General features: G+C 42.4%; 1 protein-coding gene across 1 annotated transcript in view; it reads right to left on the bottom strand.

Annotated features, from left to right (window-relative positions):
* Positions 1-202: 202 nt before the first annotated feature.
* Positions 203-20264, bottom strand: part of LOC139159060 (lipoxygenase homology domain-containing protein 1-like) — a 152881-nt gene continuing 132819 nt past the window's right edge. The window contains exons 26-31 of the mRNA XM_070736423.1: positions 14744-14921; positions 13422-13607; positions 8791-8961; positions 7083-7221; positions 4009-4170; positions 203-683 (exon numbers count right to left, since the gene is read on the bottom strand). Of these exons, the coding sequence (XP_070592524.1) occupies positions 203-683; positions 4009-4170; positions 7083-7221; positions 8791-8961; positions 13422-13607; positions 14744-14921 (1317 nt within the window). The remainder of the gene's footprint in view (positions 684-4008; positions 4171-7082; positions 7222-8790; positions 8962-13421; positions 13608-14743; positions 14922-20264) is intronic.

The raw sequence follows: 20264 nt of genomic DNA, 5'->3' as shown, positions 1-20264 counted from the left end.
GATGCGAGCCAACTATAACACATAGTACTAACAGCAACCTAGAACTAAAGAGAAACCTCCCAATGTTGAGGGCAATTAACCAGTGGAGCAGTTTGCCTTCAGATGTTGTGGGTGCTTCTTCACTGGAGGTTTCTATAAAAAGGGGGCTGGACTAGAAGACCTCCAAGGTCCTTTTCAGCTCTATTCTGTTCTAAAGTTGCCGTTAACTTCTGGGGAACAATTCCCTCCATGTTAACTGGTCCCCTTTATTCTTATCCAACCACTTCCCACAAGGAAAGTTGGTAGTTATGCCCGTAGCGGAGTTTGTGATCTCCACTCGTTCCACCAACCAACCAGGCGACAGTCGGCTGCTGTCGTGCTCAATCCGAACTTTCTTCAACTCTCCGAGTTCGAGAATTTCCAGGTAAAACCGGTCGGTGCTGCCTTGTTCAAAGAGATTGCGGAATTTCTGCTTTAAACGCCGCTTGCCCGAATCCCCGTTCGCTCCAAATATGGTAATGTGGACGTTGGCATCTGTGCCGGATCCTTTTTGGGAGCCTGTCACGACAATCACTTCGTATCTGACAGGCACCAAACTCCGAGCTTTGCTGGCGAAACTTTCAATCACTTTGGTGCACTCAAAAGCCTTGTAGTCTCCTCTCTTGGCGCGGAGTGGAATTTTTGCGTTACATTTGAAGAAGTACCTGTCGGAAGAAGAAAGCAAGAAGCCCAAATGTGAAAACATAGAAACAAAGAAAAGATTCATGTGTTACCCCTCCCGTCCCCCAAATTTAAAACATTTGCCGCAGAATGCTTGTTTTTCTCTGGCAAGTAAAATCTGACTTTCTCTGACAAGTATCGTGCCAGCTTTGCTAAATCCCTTTTGATTGAATGCTTGTTACTCTTTTGTTTAAATTCCTTCTGGTGGCAAAATTCCATATCATTTTTAGGCCCAGAAAAGCTACTTAATTGGCTTCAAAAATCTTTCCCTCTACAAGTCCTCTCCTTAATGACTGCAACTTTTCTTTCCCCCTTTTTATTTTATTTTATTTTATTTATTATATTTGTCAAAGAAGTATAGAATTATAGTTTGTATTAACATAACAAGGTATAAAGTCTGTGAGTCTGCGGAGAGGGGCGGCATACAAATCTTATTATTATTATTATTATTATTATTATTATTATTATTATTATTATTATTATTATGCTGCAACCCAACAGGACCGACACAGACTTCAGAGGAGAATCAGAACTGCAGAAAAAACAATTGCTGCCAACCTGCCTTCCATTGAGGACCTGTATACTGCACGAGTCAAAAAGAAGGTGGGGAAAATATTTACTGACCCCTCACATCCTGGACACAAATTGTTTCAACTCCTACCCTCAAAACGTCGCTACAGAGCACTGCACACCAAGACAACTAGACACAAGAACAGTTTTTTTCCAAACGCCATCACTCTACTAAACAAATAATTCCCTCAACACTGTCAGTCTTTCTACTAAATCTGCACTTCTATTCTACTAGTTTTTCTCATCATTCCTTTCACCCATTTCCTCCCATGTTGACAGTATGACTGGAACTTGTTGCTTATATCCTAAGATTTTTATTAATATTGCTTCTTCATTGCTTATTTGACCCCTATGACAATCATTGTGTTATACCACATGATTCTTGACAAATGTATATTTTATTTTATGTACGCTGAGAGCATATGCACCAAGACAAATTCCTTGTGTGTCCAATCACACTTGGCCAATAAAAATTCTATTCTATTCTACTCTATTCTATTCTATATTATTATTATTATTATTATTATTATTATTATTATTATTATTATTATTATGTCAATACAACACAGCAAACGAGATCACTATGCTGGATTTCGTATTTCATCACCAGTGGGGCGCTTCCCAAGCACCTAGGACTGTGTGATGTAGCGGCGAATTATGTTTGCCGATCCCAGTAAAACGGCCTTTTGCAATTGACAGATGGAGATTTTGTCAATTCCGATGGTTTTCAAATGTCCGCTGAGATCCTTTGGCACTGTGCCCAGCGTGCCAAGTACTACTGGGACCACTTTCACTGGCTTATGCCAGAGTCATTGCAGCTCGATTTTTAGATCTTCGTATTTCACTAATTTCTCTAGCTGCTTCTCCTCAATTCTGCTGTCTCCTGGGATTGCAATGTCGATGATCCATACTTTCTTTTTCTGGTGTGTTATGCTTCAGAATTCGGTCAGTCTGAAGTCGGAAGTCCCACAGTAGTTTTGCTTGCTCATTTTCGACCACTTTTTCAGGCTTATGATCCCACCAGTTCTTTGCCACTGGTAGATGGTGGTTCCGGCACAAGTTCCAGTAGATCATCTGGGCCACAGCATCATGTCTATGCTTGTAGTCAGTCTGTGAGATCTTTTTGCAGCAGCTGAGTATTTGATCGATTGTTTCCTCTGTTTCTTTACAGAGTCTGCACTTTGGATCGTCTGTTGATTTTTCAGTTCTGGCTTTGACAGCATTTGTTCTAATGGCCTGTTCTTGTGCCACCAGTATTAGTCCCTCTGTCTCCTTTTTGAGTGTTCCACTATATTATTATTATTATTATTATTATTATTATTATTATTATTATTATTATCATCATCATCATCATCATCATCATCATCATCATTATCATCATCACCATCACCATTATTATTATTATTATTATTATTATTATTATTATTATTATTAAGAATTGACCCCATTCTTTTGAATTATTCTGCAAAAAAAAAAGTCCTAGCATGTGATGTCTGTTGGAAAATAGATATAATATATTATGATCGTGGGCAGATTCCACTTACGGCCGCTACCGGTGGGCTTCCTGCAGAGCTCTGCGACCCTGGCTTGCGCCGGTGTGCATTTGAGAAAGATTTTGCTTCTGCACATATGAAGGGAGTGAAATCTTGTGAGGGGAGGTGCGCGAGAGCGACGTTTTGGCGGGTTTTTTGCTTCTGTGCATGCACAGAAGGAAAAAAGTGCCAAAATCTTGCCATATTTGAAATTTTGCTTCCTGTGTGCGTGCAGAAGCAAGCTCTCACTTAGGCGCATGCACCCGAGTGCTGGGGACACAGAGCTATTATTATTATTATTTATTATTTACTTGATTTGTATGCCGCCCCTCTCCGTAGACTCGGGGCGGCTCACAGCTATGTGCACAGCTCTATTTTTCCTACCGGAATTACAGCATGGCCTGTACTGGTAGGAACCAAATATTGATTATAATGTGCTATTTAGCATTAATTAGGGTTTGAGGTTGGTTGTGAGAAGTAACTTGGATGGGGAGATTTACTCTGACTTTAATGGTAAACTGGACATGCTCTTCTTTCCAAATCCACCTGGTTTCCATGCTGTTTTGATTGCCTGGCTTTTTGTACAGTATTTTTATACAGTAACCCTTTTTGTATCCGAACCCAGCCACACTTAAACATGCTCAGGGAGGGCTCTATGACAATTTGCCACAGCCTGACTCACGGCTAACTCACCACAGCCAAGTCACCAGGGCTAACTCACCACGGCTAACTTGTCACAGCCAACTTGCTACAGCTAACTCGCCATGGCTAGCTTGCCAAGGACTTTACAATTTTTTTGGGTAATGTTTGGTGGTTTTGGGCTATCTGAGTGTGCATGGAAGCAAAATCGTCCCTCTGAGATTGTGCGATGCACACCAGTAGCAGAAGGTAACAGGAACACGTCCTCTGCACCACTGGATCACATGTCCCTGGGATGCTGCCAACCCTCCCAAATGTGAGTCCATTGCCAAGTGGCCAAATTTTGACCAAGGGGAGGCTGCAACGGTCTTACAGGTGAAAAATGGTCATAAGTCACTTTTGCCAGTGCCGTTGCAAGTTTGCATGGTCACTAAGAGAATCGGTGTAAGTCGATCTATTCCCAGGGTAGCAGCTAAGACCACAAACCTTTGAGTGCCACAAACCAACATTACAAACCATGGCTGACTGTCTGCGTCGTTCTTGCATCTTTTCATGAAGAGGCACTTACTTGTTGCCAAGTTCCATCTCTGTAATGATGATTTCCTGAACGTGCCAATATACGTCCGGTTTCGCCCTCAGTCTCTTCCCATCTTTTGGACAGTGACCAACACAGATGGCGGCGATATCATCCACGTTTTTGGAAGAAAACTGGAACACATCTGATGCTCCTCTGCGGATTGCCCCCCCCCCCCCAAACATAAAGCTTCAATTGTTAATGAGCAGACCAACATCTAATGTTAACAGACATATACCATATTTTTCGGAGTATAAAACGCACCGGAATATAAAACACACCCTAGTTTTGGGGGAGGAAAATTTATCTATTTATTTATTTATTTATTTATCTATTTATCTATTTATTTATTTATTTATTTATTTATTTATTTATTTATTATTTATTCATTCATTCATTCATTCATTCATTCATTCATGCATTCATGCATTCATGCATTCATGCATTCATGCATTCATGCATTCATGCATTCATGCATTCATGCATTCATGTATTCATGTATTCATTTATTCATTTATTCATTTATTTATTGGATTTGTATGCCGCCCCTCTCCGTGGACTCGGGGCGGCTAACAACAGTGACAAAAAACAGAATGTAAAAATCCAATACTACAACAGCTAAAAACCCTTGTTATAAAACCAATCATACATACAAACATACCATGCATAAATTGTAGAAGCCTAGGGGGAAAGATCATCTTAATTCCCCCATGCCTGACGGCAGAGGTGGGTTTTGAGGAGCTTACGAAAGGCAAGGAGGGTGGGGGCTATTCTAATCTCTGGGGGGAGTTGGTTCCAGAGGGTCGGGGCTGCCACAGAGAAGGCTCTTCCCCTGGGCCCCGCCAACCAACATTGTTTAGTTGACGGGACCCGGAGAAGACCCACTCTGTGGGACCTAACCGGTCACTGGGATTCGTGCGGCAGAAGGCGGTCCCTGAGATAATCTGGCCAGGTGCCATGAAGGGCTTTATAGGTCATAACCAACACTTTGAATTGTGACCGGAAACTGATCGGCAACCAATGCAGACTGCGGAGTGTTGGTGTGATATGGGCATATTTAGGGAAGCCCATGATTGCTCTCGCAGCTGCATTCTGCACGATCTGAAGGGAAAAGTATCTGCTTACCAAATATTCATCTGGCTAGCGTCCTTAGTCTGGTCAGTTTGAGCCCTGGTTAGGGCTTTTAAAAAACCTTATTTGGAGAGAGTAACAATGAGAGAGCTTGCAATTCAGTAAGAGCTGGGAACATTGTTAGAACCTGGTTAGAGCTGTAAAGAAAATTTCTGAGAAAGTAGACCAATTGGAAAAAAAATGCAAAGACTTGGGGCTTGGAAAACATTCTTCACAAAGAGTAACAAGGAAAGACCTTGCAAGCCGGTAAGAGCTGGGAACTTTGTTAGCACCTGGTTAGGGCTGGAAAGAAACTTATTTGGAGCAAGTTAGAGCAATGAAAAAAAAAAACTCTGCAAAGACTTAGGGCTTGGAAAACATTCTTGGCAGAGAGTAACAATGAAAGAATCTGCAAAATAAGAACTGGGAAGATCATTAGCACCTAGTTAGGGCTGGGGGGAAAAAGCTCCGAAAAAAGCTACATTCAGAGTATAAGACACAGCTGAATTTTCAGTCTCTTTTAGGGAGAAAATAGATCTATCCTAGTCTCCCTTAATTTTCATATTCAGCAAAAACATGTGACACATACAGAATATAGTTTGTTGGCTATGAATAAATTAACTGCCTTGGAAATGGCCCTGGGTTGGGCCGAGAGGCAAAAAGGAAGCTGTGATGCTCCTTCAATATACCAGGGTGATTCGACACAAAAAAAACATGTAAGTCTTCCCTGGTACAGAGCTGAAGGGATTGGATACTGTAGCCCAGAGGTTAATTTCTATCGTAGTCTCCCTTAATTTTCAAATTCAGCAAAAACATGACATGTATCACATGTTTTTGCTGAATTTTTAAAATTAAGGGAGACTAGGATAGCACTATTTCGGCCTTGTTCTGGCCTCATCAGAAACATAGAAACATAGAAGACTGATGGCAGAAAAAGATCTCATGGTCCATCTAGTCTGCCCTTATACTATTTCCTGTATTTTATCTTACAATGGATATATGTTTATCCCAGGCATGTTTAAATTCAGTTACTGTGGATTTATCAACCACGTCTGCAGGAAGTTTGTTCCAAGGATCTACTACTCTTTCAGTAAAATAATATTTTCTCATGTTGCTTTTGATCTTTCCCCCAACTAACTCCAGATTGTGTCCCCTTGTTCTTGTGTTCACTTTCCTATCAGCTCACCACACCCTTACTGGGATTTGATCCTGTAGCTTAACCTCTAGGCCACAGGATCTGATCCCTTCAGCTCTGTACCAGGGAGGGGCTATATATGTTTTTTCTGTCGGATCACCCTAGTATATTGAAGGAACGTCACAGTTCCTTTTTGCCTCTAGGCCTCTCTCTCTAAATATAAAGAGCTTACAAACTGTTCGGCACAGATTTATATACCTTATATCTTTAAATCATCTCTAGAATGTTTCAAGGAAGGACTGATGCACATATAATATTAATTTATAGATGAAAACTGTATTTTCAATTTGTCTGAAAGCTTTCCTGACTTATTTCTTATTAAAAGGCATAAATATAATTGTGTTCACAAGCGAGCCAACGTTTTCTCAATGCACAGGCTACTGAGATAATGTCGGTCCTCTAAACGCTTATGAGGAACGCTTCAATCAACGAATTAACATATATCATGTGGCGGATATAAACATCTAATTCTTTTAAAGGAAAAAAAGAAAGAAATGTATTTATTTGCAGATTAGAGAAATAAGATACAATTTGTTTCGGAAAAGCGTTCCCTAAGTGTGGCCAATAATGAAAACAAATCTTATAACGATATGTATTTATAAATACAGTGCTTATTTTTAAAGTGAGTAATAGAAGTGTGCTGAACAATGCATTCATTAAGCGCAATCTTTTAATCAACCCAAAGTTTGCTGATTATAATCATCCAATTTTATAATGAACGAAGAGTTCAGGTCATTATCATGATGGCATTATAATAACATACCTTAAAAATCTTCTCTTTCTGGAGGAATTCTCCAGAAGAAACTCCTTGGAACGCCCCTTCTTGCCTTCAAAAATAAGGGAGACGTTTTCCTTGGTCTCTGAATCCTCCTTATTGCTGGTAATGGTGAGGATCTCATAAGCTTGAAATTTCAGAAAAAGCACCAAGTTAGGGCTAAACGTCCTAGTTTCCCATTTCCCATTCCATAGTTCATAGTTCAAGAGCATCTTGAGGTTTTTCAAGAAGAGAATTGGGTATGTCAAACATGAGGTCTGTTTAGTTTAATGAAAAGAAGGACTAGGGCTGACATGATAGCAGATATCTCAAGGATTGCCACAAAGAAACATAGAAGATTGACGGCAGAAAAAGACCTCATGGTCCATCTAGTCTGCCCTTATACTATTTCCTGTATTTTACTTAGGATGGATCTATGTTTATCCCAGGCATGTTTAAATTCAGTTACTGTGGATTTATCAACCATGTCTGCTGGAGGTTTGTTCCAAGGATCTGCTACTCTTTTAGTAAAATAATATTTTCTCACGTTGCTTTTGATCTTTCTTGCAACTAATCTCAGATTGTGCCCCCTTGTTCTTGTGTTCACTTTCCTATTAAAAACACTTCCCTCCTGAACCTTATTTAACCCTTTAATGTATTTAAATGTTTCAATCATGTCCCCCCTTTCCCTTCTCTCCTCCAGACTATACAGATTGAGTTCTTCCCTGATAAGTTTTATGCTTAAGACCTTCCACCATTCTTGTAGCCCGTCTTTGGACCCGTTCAATTTTATCAATATCTTTTTGTAGGTGAGGTCACCAGAAGAGGGAGTCAAGTTATTCTCCCAAGCAGCTGAGGGTAGAACAAGACGCAATGGGTGGAAACTAATCAAGGAGAGAAGCAACTTAGAAGTAAGGACAAATTTCCTGACAGTGAGAACAATTAATCCGTGGAACAGCTTGCCTCCAGAAGTTTTAAATAGGGTTTTCTGCCTAAGCAGGAGGTTGGATTAGAACAGAGTTGAAAGGGACCTTGGAGGTCTTCTAGTCCAACCTCCTGCTTAGGCAAGAAACCTGATATCATTTCAGAGTAATGGTTTTCCAATCTCTTCTGAAAAACTTCCAGTATTGGAGCATTCACAAGTTCTGGAGACAAGTTGTTCCACTGATTAATTGTTCTATCAGGAATTTTCTCCTTAGTCCTAGGTTGCTTCTCTCCTTGTTCAGCTTCCACCCATTGCTTCTTGTTCTATCCTCAGCTGCTTTGGAGAATAGGTTGACTCCTTCTTCTTTGTAGCAGCCCCTTAGATACTGGAACACTGCTATCATGTCTCCCCTGGTCCTTCTTTTCATTAAACTAGACATAACAAGTTCCTGCAACCTTTCTTTGTATGTTTTAGCCTCTAGTCCCCATATCATCATTGTTGCTCTTCTCTTCACTGTTTTTAGAGTCCCAACCTCCTTTTTGCATTGTGGGGACCAAAACTGAATGCAGTATTCAAAGTGTGGCCTTACCAAGGCCTTATAAAGTGGTATTAACACTTCAGGTGATCTTGATTCTATCCCTCTGTTAATGCAGCCCAGAAATGTGTTGGCTTTTTTGGGTAGCTGTTGCACACTGCTGGCTCATATTTAAGTGATTGTCCACTAGGACTCCAAGATCCCTCTCACAGTTACAACTATACTATATCTGTGCATTTGGTTTTTCTTCAACTTACAGGTTCGTTCTTTCAATTCCAAAATGTCATTATTGGCACAAGCCAGTTCCCGTATAATCTGCCCGTCATCTTCATCTTTTGCAAGCCAGCGGTCACATTGGAAACGGAAAATCTTGTCCACAAGAGAATCTTCAATATCAATATATTCCAGATGCCAGCCTGGTGCAATTCCTGTTGGAACAGAACAGTGAAAGGCTGCAAAATTTTTACTACCACACTGTGAACGTGGCTTTTTGTGTGTGTGTGTGGCTTGCTGGCCATGTGACCAGGTGGGAGTGGCTTGACGATTATGTTACTGTGGGTGACTTAAAGATGGCTTAAAGGTGGCCAACTTGACATCACTCACATCAAGGGTTAGGGTTAGGGTGCGTGGCCTCTCCTCGCCTCAAAGAGATACAATTTCCCTATCTATTTACTATTACTGAACACCCAAAATATACAGTGGTGCCTCTACTTAAGAATGCCTCTACTTAAGAACTTTTCTAGATAAGAACTAGGTGTTCAAGATTTTTTCACCTCTTCTTAAGAACCATTTTCTACTTAAGAACCCGAGCCCGGAAAAATTTCCCAGGCAATTTGAGAGTGGCACGAGGGCCCAACCATTTTCCTGCCATTTCCCCTTTAATTCCTCGCACTGCCTCCCATACACCCGGTGCAAGGTTGCCTCCTGGAGCGTCTGGGCGTGGAAAGGCAAAAGGGAGTGCTTCACCCTGGCTGAATCAACTCAGCTTCAGCCAAACCGAGGAGTCACCACAGTGAAGGAAAGGCGCCAGCTACAAGAGAAACGGGGAGCCCTTCAGCATGGGAAGGAAGAGGAAGCAGGTAGCAGCAGCCGCTGCCTTTTGGTCAAAGGAGCGGGAGGTTCCCCCCTCTCGCCTGCCTGGGTTTCTCTCTCTGGCGCAGTGTATGGGAGGCAGCCTCACGCCAGGTTTATGGGAGGCGTGTGTTCCTCCTCGCCGCGTCCCTCTTTTTTTTTAAAGCCTTAAAGTTTTAGATTTTTTTGATTCCCCTCCCCTCACCTTCTTCCTTCGGCAGCAACTGTCCTCCTCTTCTTCCTCCTCCTCCTCCTTCCACCCAAATTCCAAGCTTTTATTTCTTTCCTAATGGGTTTGCACGCATTATTTGCTTTTACATTGATTCCTATGGGAAAATTGCTTCTACTTAAGAACGTTTCTACTTAAGAACCTGGTCACGGAACGAATTAAGTTCTTAAGTAGAGATACCACTGTATTATTTAATTCATAGTGTGGCAGTAAATTTTTGGCAGCCCATCACTTGGGGGGGGGGGTTTCACACACGCATGCATAGGGGTGGGGAACAGGGGCATTGAATTATGGATGTGGGCACGCTTGCATGGGCGCACGCTTTCGGCACCCAAGGCAAGAAAGGTTTGCCATCACTGATTTAGAGTCTACTGCTTGAGCTGTGGGTTGGACTACAAGACCTCCAAGGTCCCTTCCTACTATGTTATTTTGTTATAGGTAGAGCAAAATTAGGCATCATATTTAACGCATAGGCAGATGTTGGCTTGGCAGCAACACTTGTGAGTCTGCATGGCATGGCAATTAAGTGCTAGATAGCTGTGTTAATTATTGTACTCAGGGTCTGCTGTAGGGCCACACGGCTCAGTTCTGGATCCTGAACTTTTTAATCTTTTTGATTAATGGAGTGAATGAGAAGGTGGAGGAAAACAGTCTGTAGATGGCACACAATTTGGGAGGGACAGCAAATGCCTTGGAATACTGAAATCCACCAAGAGAGAACAGAAGGGACAATAATAACAGGGTTAAATTTACCGGAGACAAACGCAAAATTTCTTCATTTTAGAAAAGGACAACAAATGCACAGGGGTGGAGTGAAAGGATTTATGGTTGGGCAAAAAAAAATACTTGTGAAAAAGAGGCTGAAAAGATAGATTTTTTTAAAAAAAGAGCCATATGGTGTAGCTACAAAAAAAAAAGATATGCAATTTTAGGCTTCAACGGAAACATAATTTGCAAAATACAGGAAGGAATACTTCCTTCCTTTCTTTCTTTTTATTCTTACTATTTTTCCTCCTGTGTCCCACTCTGGGTGCCAGAAGTACTAACAACCAGAAGTCGGCAAATGGAACTTACTCTTCCTCCCTCTCTCCCACTTCCTACTTCCCTCCTCCCCTTCTCTTCTCCCTTAGAAACATAGAAACATAGAAGACTGACGGCAGAAAAAGACCTCATGGTCCATCTAGTCTGCCCTTATACTATTTCCTGTATTTTATCTTACAATGGATATATGTTTATCCCAGGCATGTTTCAATTAAGTGACTGTGGATTTAGCAACCACGTCTGCTGGAAGTTTGTTCCAAGGATCTACTACTCATTCAGTAAAATAATATTTTCTCACGTTGCTTTTGATATTTCCCCCAACTAACTTCAGATTGTGTCCCCTTGTTCTAGTGTTCACTTTCCTATTAAAAACACTTCCCTCCTGAACCTTATTTAACCCTTTAACATATTTAAATGTTTCGATCATGTCCCCCCTTTTCCTTCTGTCCTCCAGACTATACAGATTGAGTTCATGAAGTCTTTCCTGATACGTTTTATGCTTAAGACCTTCCACCATTCTTGTAGCCGGTCTTTGGACCTGTTCCATTTTGTCAATATCTTTTTGTAGGTGGGGTCTCCTGAACTGAACACAGTATTCCAAATGTGGTCTCACCAGCACTCTATATAAGGGGATCACAATCTCCCTCTTCCTGCTTGTTATACCTCTAGCTATGCAGCCAAGCATCCTACTTGCTTTTCCTACCGCCCGACCACACTGCTCACCCATTTTGAGACTGTCAGGAATCGCTACCCCTAAATCCTTCTCTTCTGAAGTTTTTGCTAACACAAAACTGCCAATGCAATACTCAGATTGAGGATTCCTTTTCCCCAAGTGCATTATCTTCCTTTTCTACTCCCTCTTTCTCCCTCTTGACCTTTCCCTGAGCGATTCTAATCCCAATTCATCTTATATTTAACAGACTGATAACATATTCCCATACATCTTTTAATTATCGGTAGCTCTTCTAAAATCATTATTTTTAATGTCATTTCTATACATGCAACTAGCAAGTAATATACAGTGATACCTTGTCTTACGAACTTAATTGGTTCCGGGACGAGGTTTGTAAGGTGAAACGTTTGTAAGACAAAACAATGTTTCCCATAGGAATCAATGGAAAAGCGATTAATGCGTGCAAGCCCAAAACTCACCCCTTTTGTTAGCCGAAGCACCCGTTTTTGCGCTGCTGGGATTGCCCTGAGGCTCCCCTCCATGGGAAACCCCACCTCCGGACCTCCATGTTTTTGTGATGCTGCAGGGTAATCCCAGCAGCACAAAAATGGGTGCTTCACTGGCAACGGAAGTCTGGAGGTGGGGTTTCCCAGCGAGGGGAGCCTCAGCGAAATTGCAGCATCACAAAAACACAGAAGTCCTCGAAACCCCACCTCCAGACTTCCGTTGCCAGTGAAGCGCCCATTTTTGCGCTGCTGGGATTCCCCTGCAGCATCACAAAAACACGGAAGTCCGGAGGTAGGGTTTCCCATGGAGGGGAGCCTCAGGGGAATCCCAGCAGCGCAAAAATGGGCGCTTGGCTGGCAACAGAAGTCCGGAGGCGAGGCATCCAAGTGGCGGCGGCTTGAGTTTGTAAGGTGAAAGTAGTTTGGAAGAAGAGGCAAAAAAATCTTAAATCCCAGTTTTGTATCTCGAAAAGTTTGTATGACGAGGGGTTTGTAAGACGAGGTATCACTGTATATAAAATGTTAGTGCAGTCAGACGGGGATGTGATCCAAGGATTGACTAAATGGTGGCAAAGTGAAATACAAGTAGATGTGCAAGAGATGAAAAAATAGTGAAGATTTTTTTGCTTCCGTGCATGCTGACACAGGTGCAGTAGCAAAATCACACAGGTTGTGCTAGGAATCATGAGCCACTGCGGCCAGCCCAATTTAGCATTTCAGCTAGTAGCCCACTGCTGGTTATAAGGTAAGGACTACATTTAATCAAAGGAAGCTCTATTGACTATTCCTCTCTATCTAATATTATTCATTCATTCATTCATTCATTCATTCATTTATTTATTAATCAGATTTGTATGCCGCCCCTCTCCGCAGACTCGGGGCGGCTCACAGCAATAATAATACAATGTAAACAAATCTAATATTTAAGTTAATTTAAAACCCAAATTTAGAAACCAATCATACATACTAGCATACCATACATAAATTTTATAAGCCTAGGGGGAGGGAAAGTATCAATTCCCCCATGCCTGACGACATGGTGGATTTTAAGAAGAAGGTGGGTTTTAAGAAGCTTACGAAAGGCTAGGAGGGTGGGGGCAAATCTGATATCTGGGGGGAGTTGGTTCCAAAGGGTCGGGGCCGCCACAGAGAAGGCTCTTCCCCTGGGTCCTGCCAAACGACATTGTTTAGTTGACGGAACCCGGAGAAGGCCAACTCTGTGAGACCTAACCGGTCGCTGGGATTCGTGCGGCAGAAGATGGTCTCGGAGATATTCTGGTCCGCTCTGTTTTTAAAGCAATTGTGAGGTCTACAACTCAAAGGCTTTGAGAGCGTGTCCCTTAAAATGAACCTAAGTGTGGTTTTTACCTTTGTTGTCGTGCCAGATACGCACTTTGCAGAGGTCCCCGAGACTGAAGATGTCAGGAAAATAGAAGACATCCAGCTGGTTCCTTTCAAACTTGTTGGATCGGTTCGATTCCTTCAAAGCCAAAGTGCCACTGTCTCCGTTCTCTCCCCAAATAATCATGGACACATTGGCATCGGTTCCGGCACCTGTAGGGAAGCGGTGAGAGAAACGGCTATCAGAAGATATCTGTAGTGAGTGATCCACCTCTGGCCCAGCTGGTCACAGATTTTGAGGACCAGGAGATGGAAGAGTACTGACATCTGTACTGGGCGAGTACTAAACAATGTCGTCTGGCGGGACCCAGGGGAAGAGCCTTCTCTGTGGCAGCTCCGACCCTCTGGAACCAGCTCCCCCCTGAGATTAGGATTGCCCCCACCCTCCTTGCCTTTCGCAAACTCCTTAAAACCCACCTCTGCCGTCAGGCATGGGGGAATTGAAACATATCCCCTTGCCCATGTTGTTTTGGTGTTTGATTGATTGTGTGCTTGTTTTTTTTTTAATATTCTGGGGTTGTTTTTTATGAATTTTTTAGCTTAAAATTGTAATTGGATTGGTGGGTATTGGATTTGCTATTATGTATTGTTTTTACTTTGTTGTGAGCCGCCCCGAGTTTGCGGAGAGGGGCGGCATATAAATCCAATAAATCTAATCTAATAAATCTAAATGCACTAGAGTGCTTTCCGTCCCCTGTCCTATTGCTCTCCTATATCTCCTATACCTTTCTTCTATTCCTATATCTCTTCTCCTATTCTTTCATTGATATGTTCTATTACTATACCTTCTTTTCTATTATTTCTTAGATATATTTTACTATGAGTATCTCCTCTATAACCTTCATCATGTATTTTATTATGTGTATATAGATATATACCCACTAAAACCCTCATTGTGTATTGGACAAAATCTAAATAAACAAATAAATAAAAAACAAACATCGCAGGCCAGTGTTCTTGCCATCTGAGTCTGAGAGTGAGAGTGAGGAAGAGGTAGGGACTGAGGAATATTAATCAGGCGGTAGGGAAAGCGAGTAGAATGCTTGGCTGCATAGCTAGAGGTATAACAAGCAGGAAGAGGGAGATTGTGATCCCGCTATATAGAGCGCTAGTGAGACCACATTTGGAATACTGTGTTCAGTTCTGGAGACCTCACCTACAAAAAGATATAGATCAAATTGAAAGGGTCCAAAGATGGGCTACAAGAATGGTGGAAGGTCTTAAGCATAAAACTTATCAGGAAAGACTTCCCATAGTCATAGTCCCAAGCATTTTCAATAGGAACGCACCTCTGATATTGCTGGTTTTCACCTGAATAACATATGTTGTGTCTTCCATCATCAGCTCATCGTTGATCATCGCTGCAATCTCACACTCCAGGGTCAGGTTGTCCCCCCACTGCTTGGAGAGCCAGTCGCTGTAGGTAAATGTGGCCACCTCCTGAGTGGACAAATTCTTCATTGTGACCTAGGAAAAACCACCAACCAAATGAATTCAGGATGCAGACCAAACTACGCTACAAAGATGATTAGCGGACTGGAGGCTAAAACATATAAACAGTGTTTGCTGGAATTGGGAATGGCTAGTTTAATGAAAAGAAGGACCAGGGGAGACATGATAGCAGTGTTCCAATATCTCAGAGGTTGCCACAAAGAAGAGGGAGTCAAGCTATTCTCCAAAGCATTTGATGGCAGGACAAGGAGAAATGGATGGGTACTACAACTCTTACATTGCAAAAACATATGGACTACTCAAGTTGATCAGGGTAAATCAATAGACGCAATCTACACTGACTTTTGTAAAGCCTTCGATTCTGTAGTTCATGATAAACTGCTTCATAAACTAAAATCCTATGGCATCTCTGGACCACTGCATGATTGGTTAACAGAATCCTTGCATAATAGACAAGTGGTCAATATAGGAAGTGCCATTTCTAATCCTGTTCCTGTCAATAGTTGTGTCCCTCAAGGCAATGTCTTAGGACCAACTCACTTCATACTCTACATAAACGATATTTGTGACCACATTTCAAGCAACTGTGTTCTCTCTGCTGATGATGTTAAACTATTTAATACCACCAAGAACACTGCTACCCTTCAAAAGGACCTTGATCATTTAGCTGAATGGTCTAACAACTGGTAAGTTCAAATCTCAACCAACAAATGCTCTCTCTTACACTGGTAAAAAGAATCAGAATACTAAATACATACTGGAAAGTAATGAACTCGTAGCTGACCTTCACTCTGTCAAAGAGCTTGGAATGCTCATATCTAATGACATAAGTGCCAGAGCTCACTGTAACAACATTGTCAAAAAAGCACTAAGAGTTACAAACCTGTAATATGGAAAATGATTTAGCTTTACTAGATAAATGGTCAAAGCAATGGAAACTGCAGTTTAATGTTTCCAAATATAAAATAATGCACTTGGGGAAAAGGAATCCTCAATCTGAGTATTGCATTGGCAGTTCTGTGTTAGCAAAAACTTCAGAAGAGAAGGATTTAGGGGTAGTGATTTCTGACAGTCACAATATGGGTGAGCAGTGTGGTCGGGCGGTAGGAAAAGCAAGTAGGATGCTTGGCTGCATAGCTAGAGGTATAACAAGCAGGAAGGGGGAGATTGTGATCCCGCTGTATAGAGCGCTGATGAGACCACATTTGGAATACTGTGTTCAGTTCTGGAGACCTCACCTACAAAAAGATATTGACAAAATTGAACGGGTCCAAAGACGGGCTACAAAAATGGTGGAAAGTCTTAAGCATAAAACGTATCAGGAAAGACTTCATGAACTCAATCTGTATAATCTGGAGGACAGAAGGAAAAGGGGGGACATGTTCGAAACATTTAAATATGTTCAAGGGTTAAATAAGGTTCAGGACAGGAGGGAAGTGTTATTAATAGGAAAGTGAACACAAGAACAAGGGGACACAATCTGAAGTTAGTTGGGGGAAAGATCAGAAGCAACATGAGAAAATATTATTTTACTGAAAGAGTAGTAGATGCTTGGAACAAACTTCCAGCAGACGTGGTTGGTAAATCCACAGTAACTGAATTTAAACATGCCTGGGATAAACATAGATCCATCCTAAGATAAAATACAGAAAATAGTATAAGGGCGGACTAGGTGGACCATGAGGTCTTTTTCTGCCATCAGTCTTCTATGTTTCTATGTTTCTATAGTGCTTTTACAGCCCTCTCTAAGTGGTTTACAGAATCAGCCTCTTGCCCCCAACAATCTGGGTCCTCATTTGACCCACCTTGGAAGTATGGAAGGCTGAGTCAACCTTGAGCCGGTGGTGAGATTTCAACTGCTGAACTACAGCTAGCAGTTAGTTGAAGTAGCCTGCGGTGCTGTACTCTAACCACTGTGCCACCCCAGTAACCTTCTCACAAACAAAGTCAACAGGCAAGCCAGATCCACTTCGCAGTCAGGTTATTAACTCATCAGCTGCGGTGATTCACTTAACAACGGAAACTAAGAAAGGTTGTATCCCTGAAAAGGCTGGGCTCAGCGATGGTCGTAAATTGAGGACTACCTCTATTGTCATGGACCTGAAACCAGGAAAGCTTGGATTGGTGTGCCATGTATCTGCCTAGCAACCGGAACGATCAGCCCGAAGCTTTAATTGGCTTCCCTGTCTTTACTTAGCACTGGTTGTGTGCACCATCTGTGCGCTACCCCCACAATGACGTCTGTATCTGTGTTCTAACGTGCCCCCACTCAAAACTGACGTGAGGCCAGATCAGTTTTCATGCTGCGCTTTTGAAACCCTACCAAGAGACCGTTTGGAGTGGGGGTATTTCATTGGGTTTTTCTGCAAAGGAAGCCCCGGAAGATGTACTTGCTGTCTTCCAACAGCAGACATATACAAAGACCCTTGGAAGGTGCTGCCGATTCCAAGAAAAATGCGGATAATTTCCAGACAGGATTAGGAAGTGCAGGATATCAGTGGCTGATTGGCAGGGAGATGAATACTTGTCTGCCACATCTATTCATCTCCGCCCCCTACCTTTTATCTCCCGAGCTAGGGTGAGGTTTCACTAGCAGCGATGGCTCTTCCGTCCCAAGAACCGGCCCATAGATTTCCACTGCTCTCCTCTCCTCTGTTCTGTTTCTCAGGCCCAAGTGTCCTCACCTGAGCGAGATTTGGGCGAATATCACCACTTTTTTGCTTCCTCGCATGCACGGAAGCAGAAAAGCAGTGAAAATTGCCAAAATCTCACATGAGCGTCCTCATGTGAGTGAGATTTGGGCACCGGACCAGATTATCTCCGGGACCGCCTTCTGCTGCACGAATCCCAGTGACCAGTTAGGTCCCACAGAGTGGGTCTTCTCCGGGTCCCGTCAACTAAACAATGTCGCTTGGCGGGACCCATGGGAAGAGCCTTCTCTGTGATGGCCCCGGCCCTCTGGAACCAGCTCCCTCCAGAGATCAGAATTGCCCCACCCTCCTTGCCTTTTGTAAGCTGCTTAAAACCCACCTCTGCCGCCAGGCATGGGGGAATTGAGATACTCTTTCCCCTTAGGCCTTTACAATTTTATGCATGGTATGTCTGTACGTATGTTTGGTTTTATAATAAGGGTTTTAGTATTGGATTATTATTATATGTTGTTTTATTGCTGTTGTTAGCCGCCCAGAGTCTGCAAAGAAGGGCGGCATACAAATCCAATGAATGAATGAATGAATGAATGAATGAATGAATGAATGAATGAATGAATAAATAAATAAAAATCGCCGCTTTTTTGCTTGTGCGATTTTTGTCCAAATTTTGCTAGCACAAGGATGCTCGTGCAAGATTTCGGTTGCTGCGCCTGCGTTGCAGCCAAATCCCATGTGAGCGAGCATGCCGGACATGTGCACATGTGCACAGAGCGCATCGTGAGCACTGGCAACCGGCGGCCGATCACTAGTGCCTTTTTCCCAGCTTGGACCTGGACCTGGGAATTTCTTCCAACCATTCTTTTTCACAGGCCATAGTAACTGAAGGAGACTCCCACCCCCACTCCAAAAATGTGAATTTGTGATGGATACCAGGTGCCCTGGCCCACTGCCAGAGCGCTTTTCCCATAACGTCTAATAGCAGAGTGTCCACCGAGGGAAATTATATGTTACACTTGGCTTCTTCTTCTTCTTTTTTTTGACAGACCTCCTTGGTCTCAACTATCTGCCAAGATAAGGGAGAGGGAGGAATAAAAAAGAGAGGAAACATTATCAAAACGCATCCTCTTGCCAAGATGAGAAGAAAAAAAAGTCCTCCACCATAATAAATAGAATATATTTAGATGGCGTCTAAAGAGGAGCTCACTGGAATAAAGAGCGCGGTCGTTTTCGATGGTGTGATTAAAACACATCTTCCGCACAACAGATGGAGCCAGGGCACATCCATTTCCTGTCTCACAGACCAGAAAAAGAAAATTGTTCTGTCGTCTGTGTCTAATTTATTTATTTTTATTTATTTATTTTTCCATTTGTCCAATACACCAATACATAGGAAAAAAATAACATGAAGTAATATATATAAGGATAAAAGTGAAAATAGAAGAGAAGATATATGAAAGGAAGAAAATATATATATAATATATGAGATAAAGGAAAGACAATTGGACAGGGGACGAAAGGCACACCAGTGCACTTATGTATGCTCCTTACTGGCCTCTTAGGAACCTGGAGAGGTCAATCGTGGAGAGTCTAAGGGAGAAATGTTGGGGGTTAGGGGTTGACACTATTGAGTCCGGTAATGAGTTCCACTCTTCGACAACTCGATTGTTAAAGTCATAATTTTTACAGTCAAGTTTGGAGCGGTTTTTGTTAAGTTTGAATCTGTTGCATGCTCTTGTGTTGTTGCGGTTGAAGCTGAAGTAGTCATTGACCGGTAGGACGTTGCAGCATATGATCTTGTGGGCAATACTTATGTCGTGTTTTAGGCGCCATAGTTCTAGGCTTTCTAGGCCCAGGATTGTTAGTCTATTTTCGTAGGATATTCTGTTTCCAGTGGAGGAATGAAGGGCTCTTCTGGTGAAATATCTTTGGACGTGTTCAAGGGTATTAATGTCCGAGATGTGATATGAGTTCCAGAGAGATGAGCAGTAGTAAAGGGTGGGTCTGGCAAAAGTTTTGTAGGCTCTTGTGAGTAGTGTGAGATTGCCGGAGCAGAAGCTATGTAGGATCAGGTTAACAACTCTAGAGGCCTTTTTGGTGATATTGTTGCAGTGGGCTTTAGCACTTAGGTCATTTGATATTAGTATTCCAAGGACTTTTACTGAGTGGGGGTTGGCTGTGAGAGTTTGTTTATTCAGTTCGTATATGTTCTTTTTCTTCAGGAATTCAGAACTGCCTATGCCTATGGAGCTTCTCGGTCATGCAGGTCAGGGTTGTCCCAAAGGTGCCAATTTTTTTCCCCCAAGAGGCAATTGGACTTTCTGGTTTTTCTTTGAAAACGTTTCACTCCACCAAGGGTTCTCCGTCACCAGCAATACTGGTGCGCTACCGGTGACTGGCGCGGGTATATTGCATGGGTTGGTGCAAGATTTGGCTTCTGCGCATGGGCAGGAAGCCATATCTCACACGGGAAGGCTCATGCGTGCCCGAGATTTTGCCGATTTTTGGTGTTTTTCTGCTTCGCAGAAGCAAAAAAAAATCTGCAAAATCTTGTGCGCGTGAGCATTCTTGCACGAGATTTGATTTCCTGTGCATGCACAGAAGCCTGCATACCAGGGACACAGAGCTGCATTCACAACTCCATTTTTCATACCGGAACCTGCACTGGTCCATTTACTGATGAAGCAGAACCACCAAGCATGTGTGATTT

This window comes from Erythrolamprus reginae, chromosome 2 (assembly GCF_031021105.1).
Source record: "Erythrolamprus reginae isolate rEryReg1 chromosome 2, rEryReg1.hap1, whole genome shotgun sequence".
In the NCBI taxonomy this organism is placed as follows: domain Eukaryota; kingdom Metazoa; phylum Chordata; class Lepidosauria; order Squamata; family Dipsadidae; genus Erythrolamprus; species Erythrolamprus reginae.
Note: the sequence above shows the minus strand (reverse complement) of the source record. Positions and strands in the feature narration are given on the sequence as shown.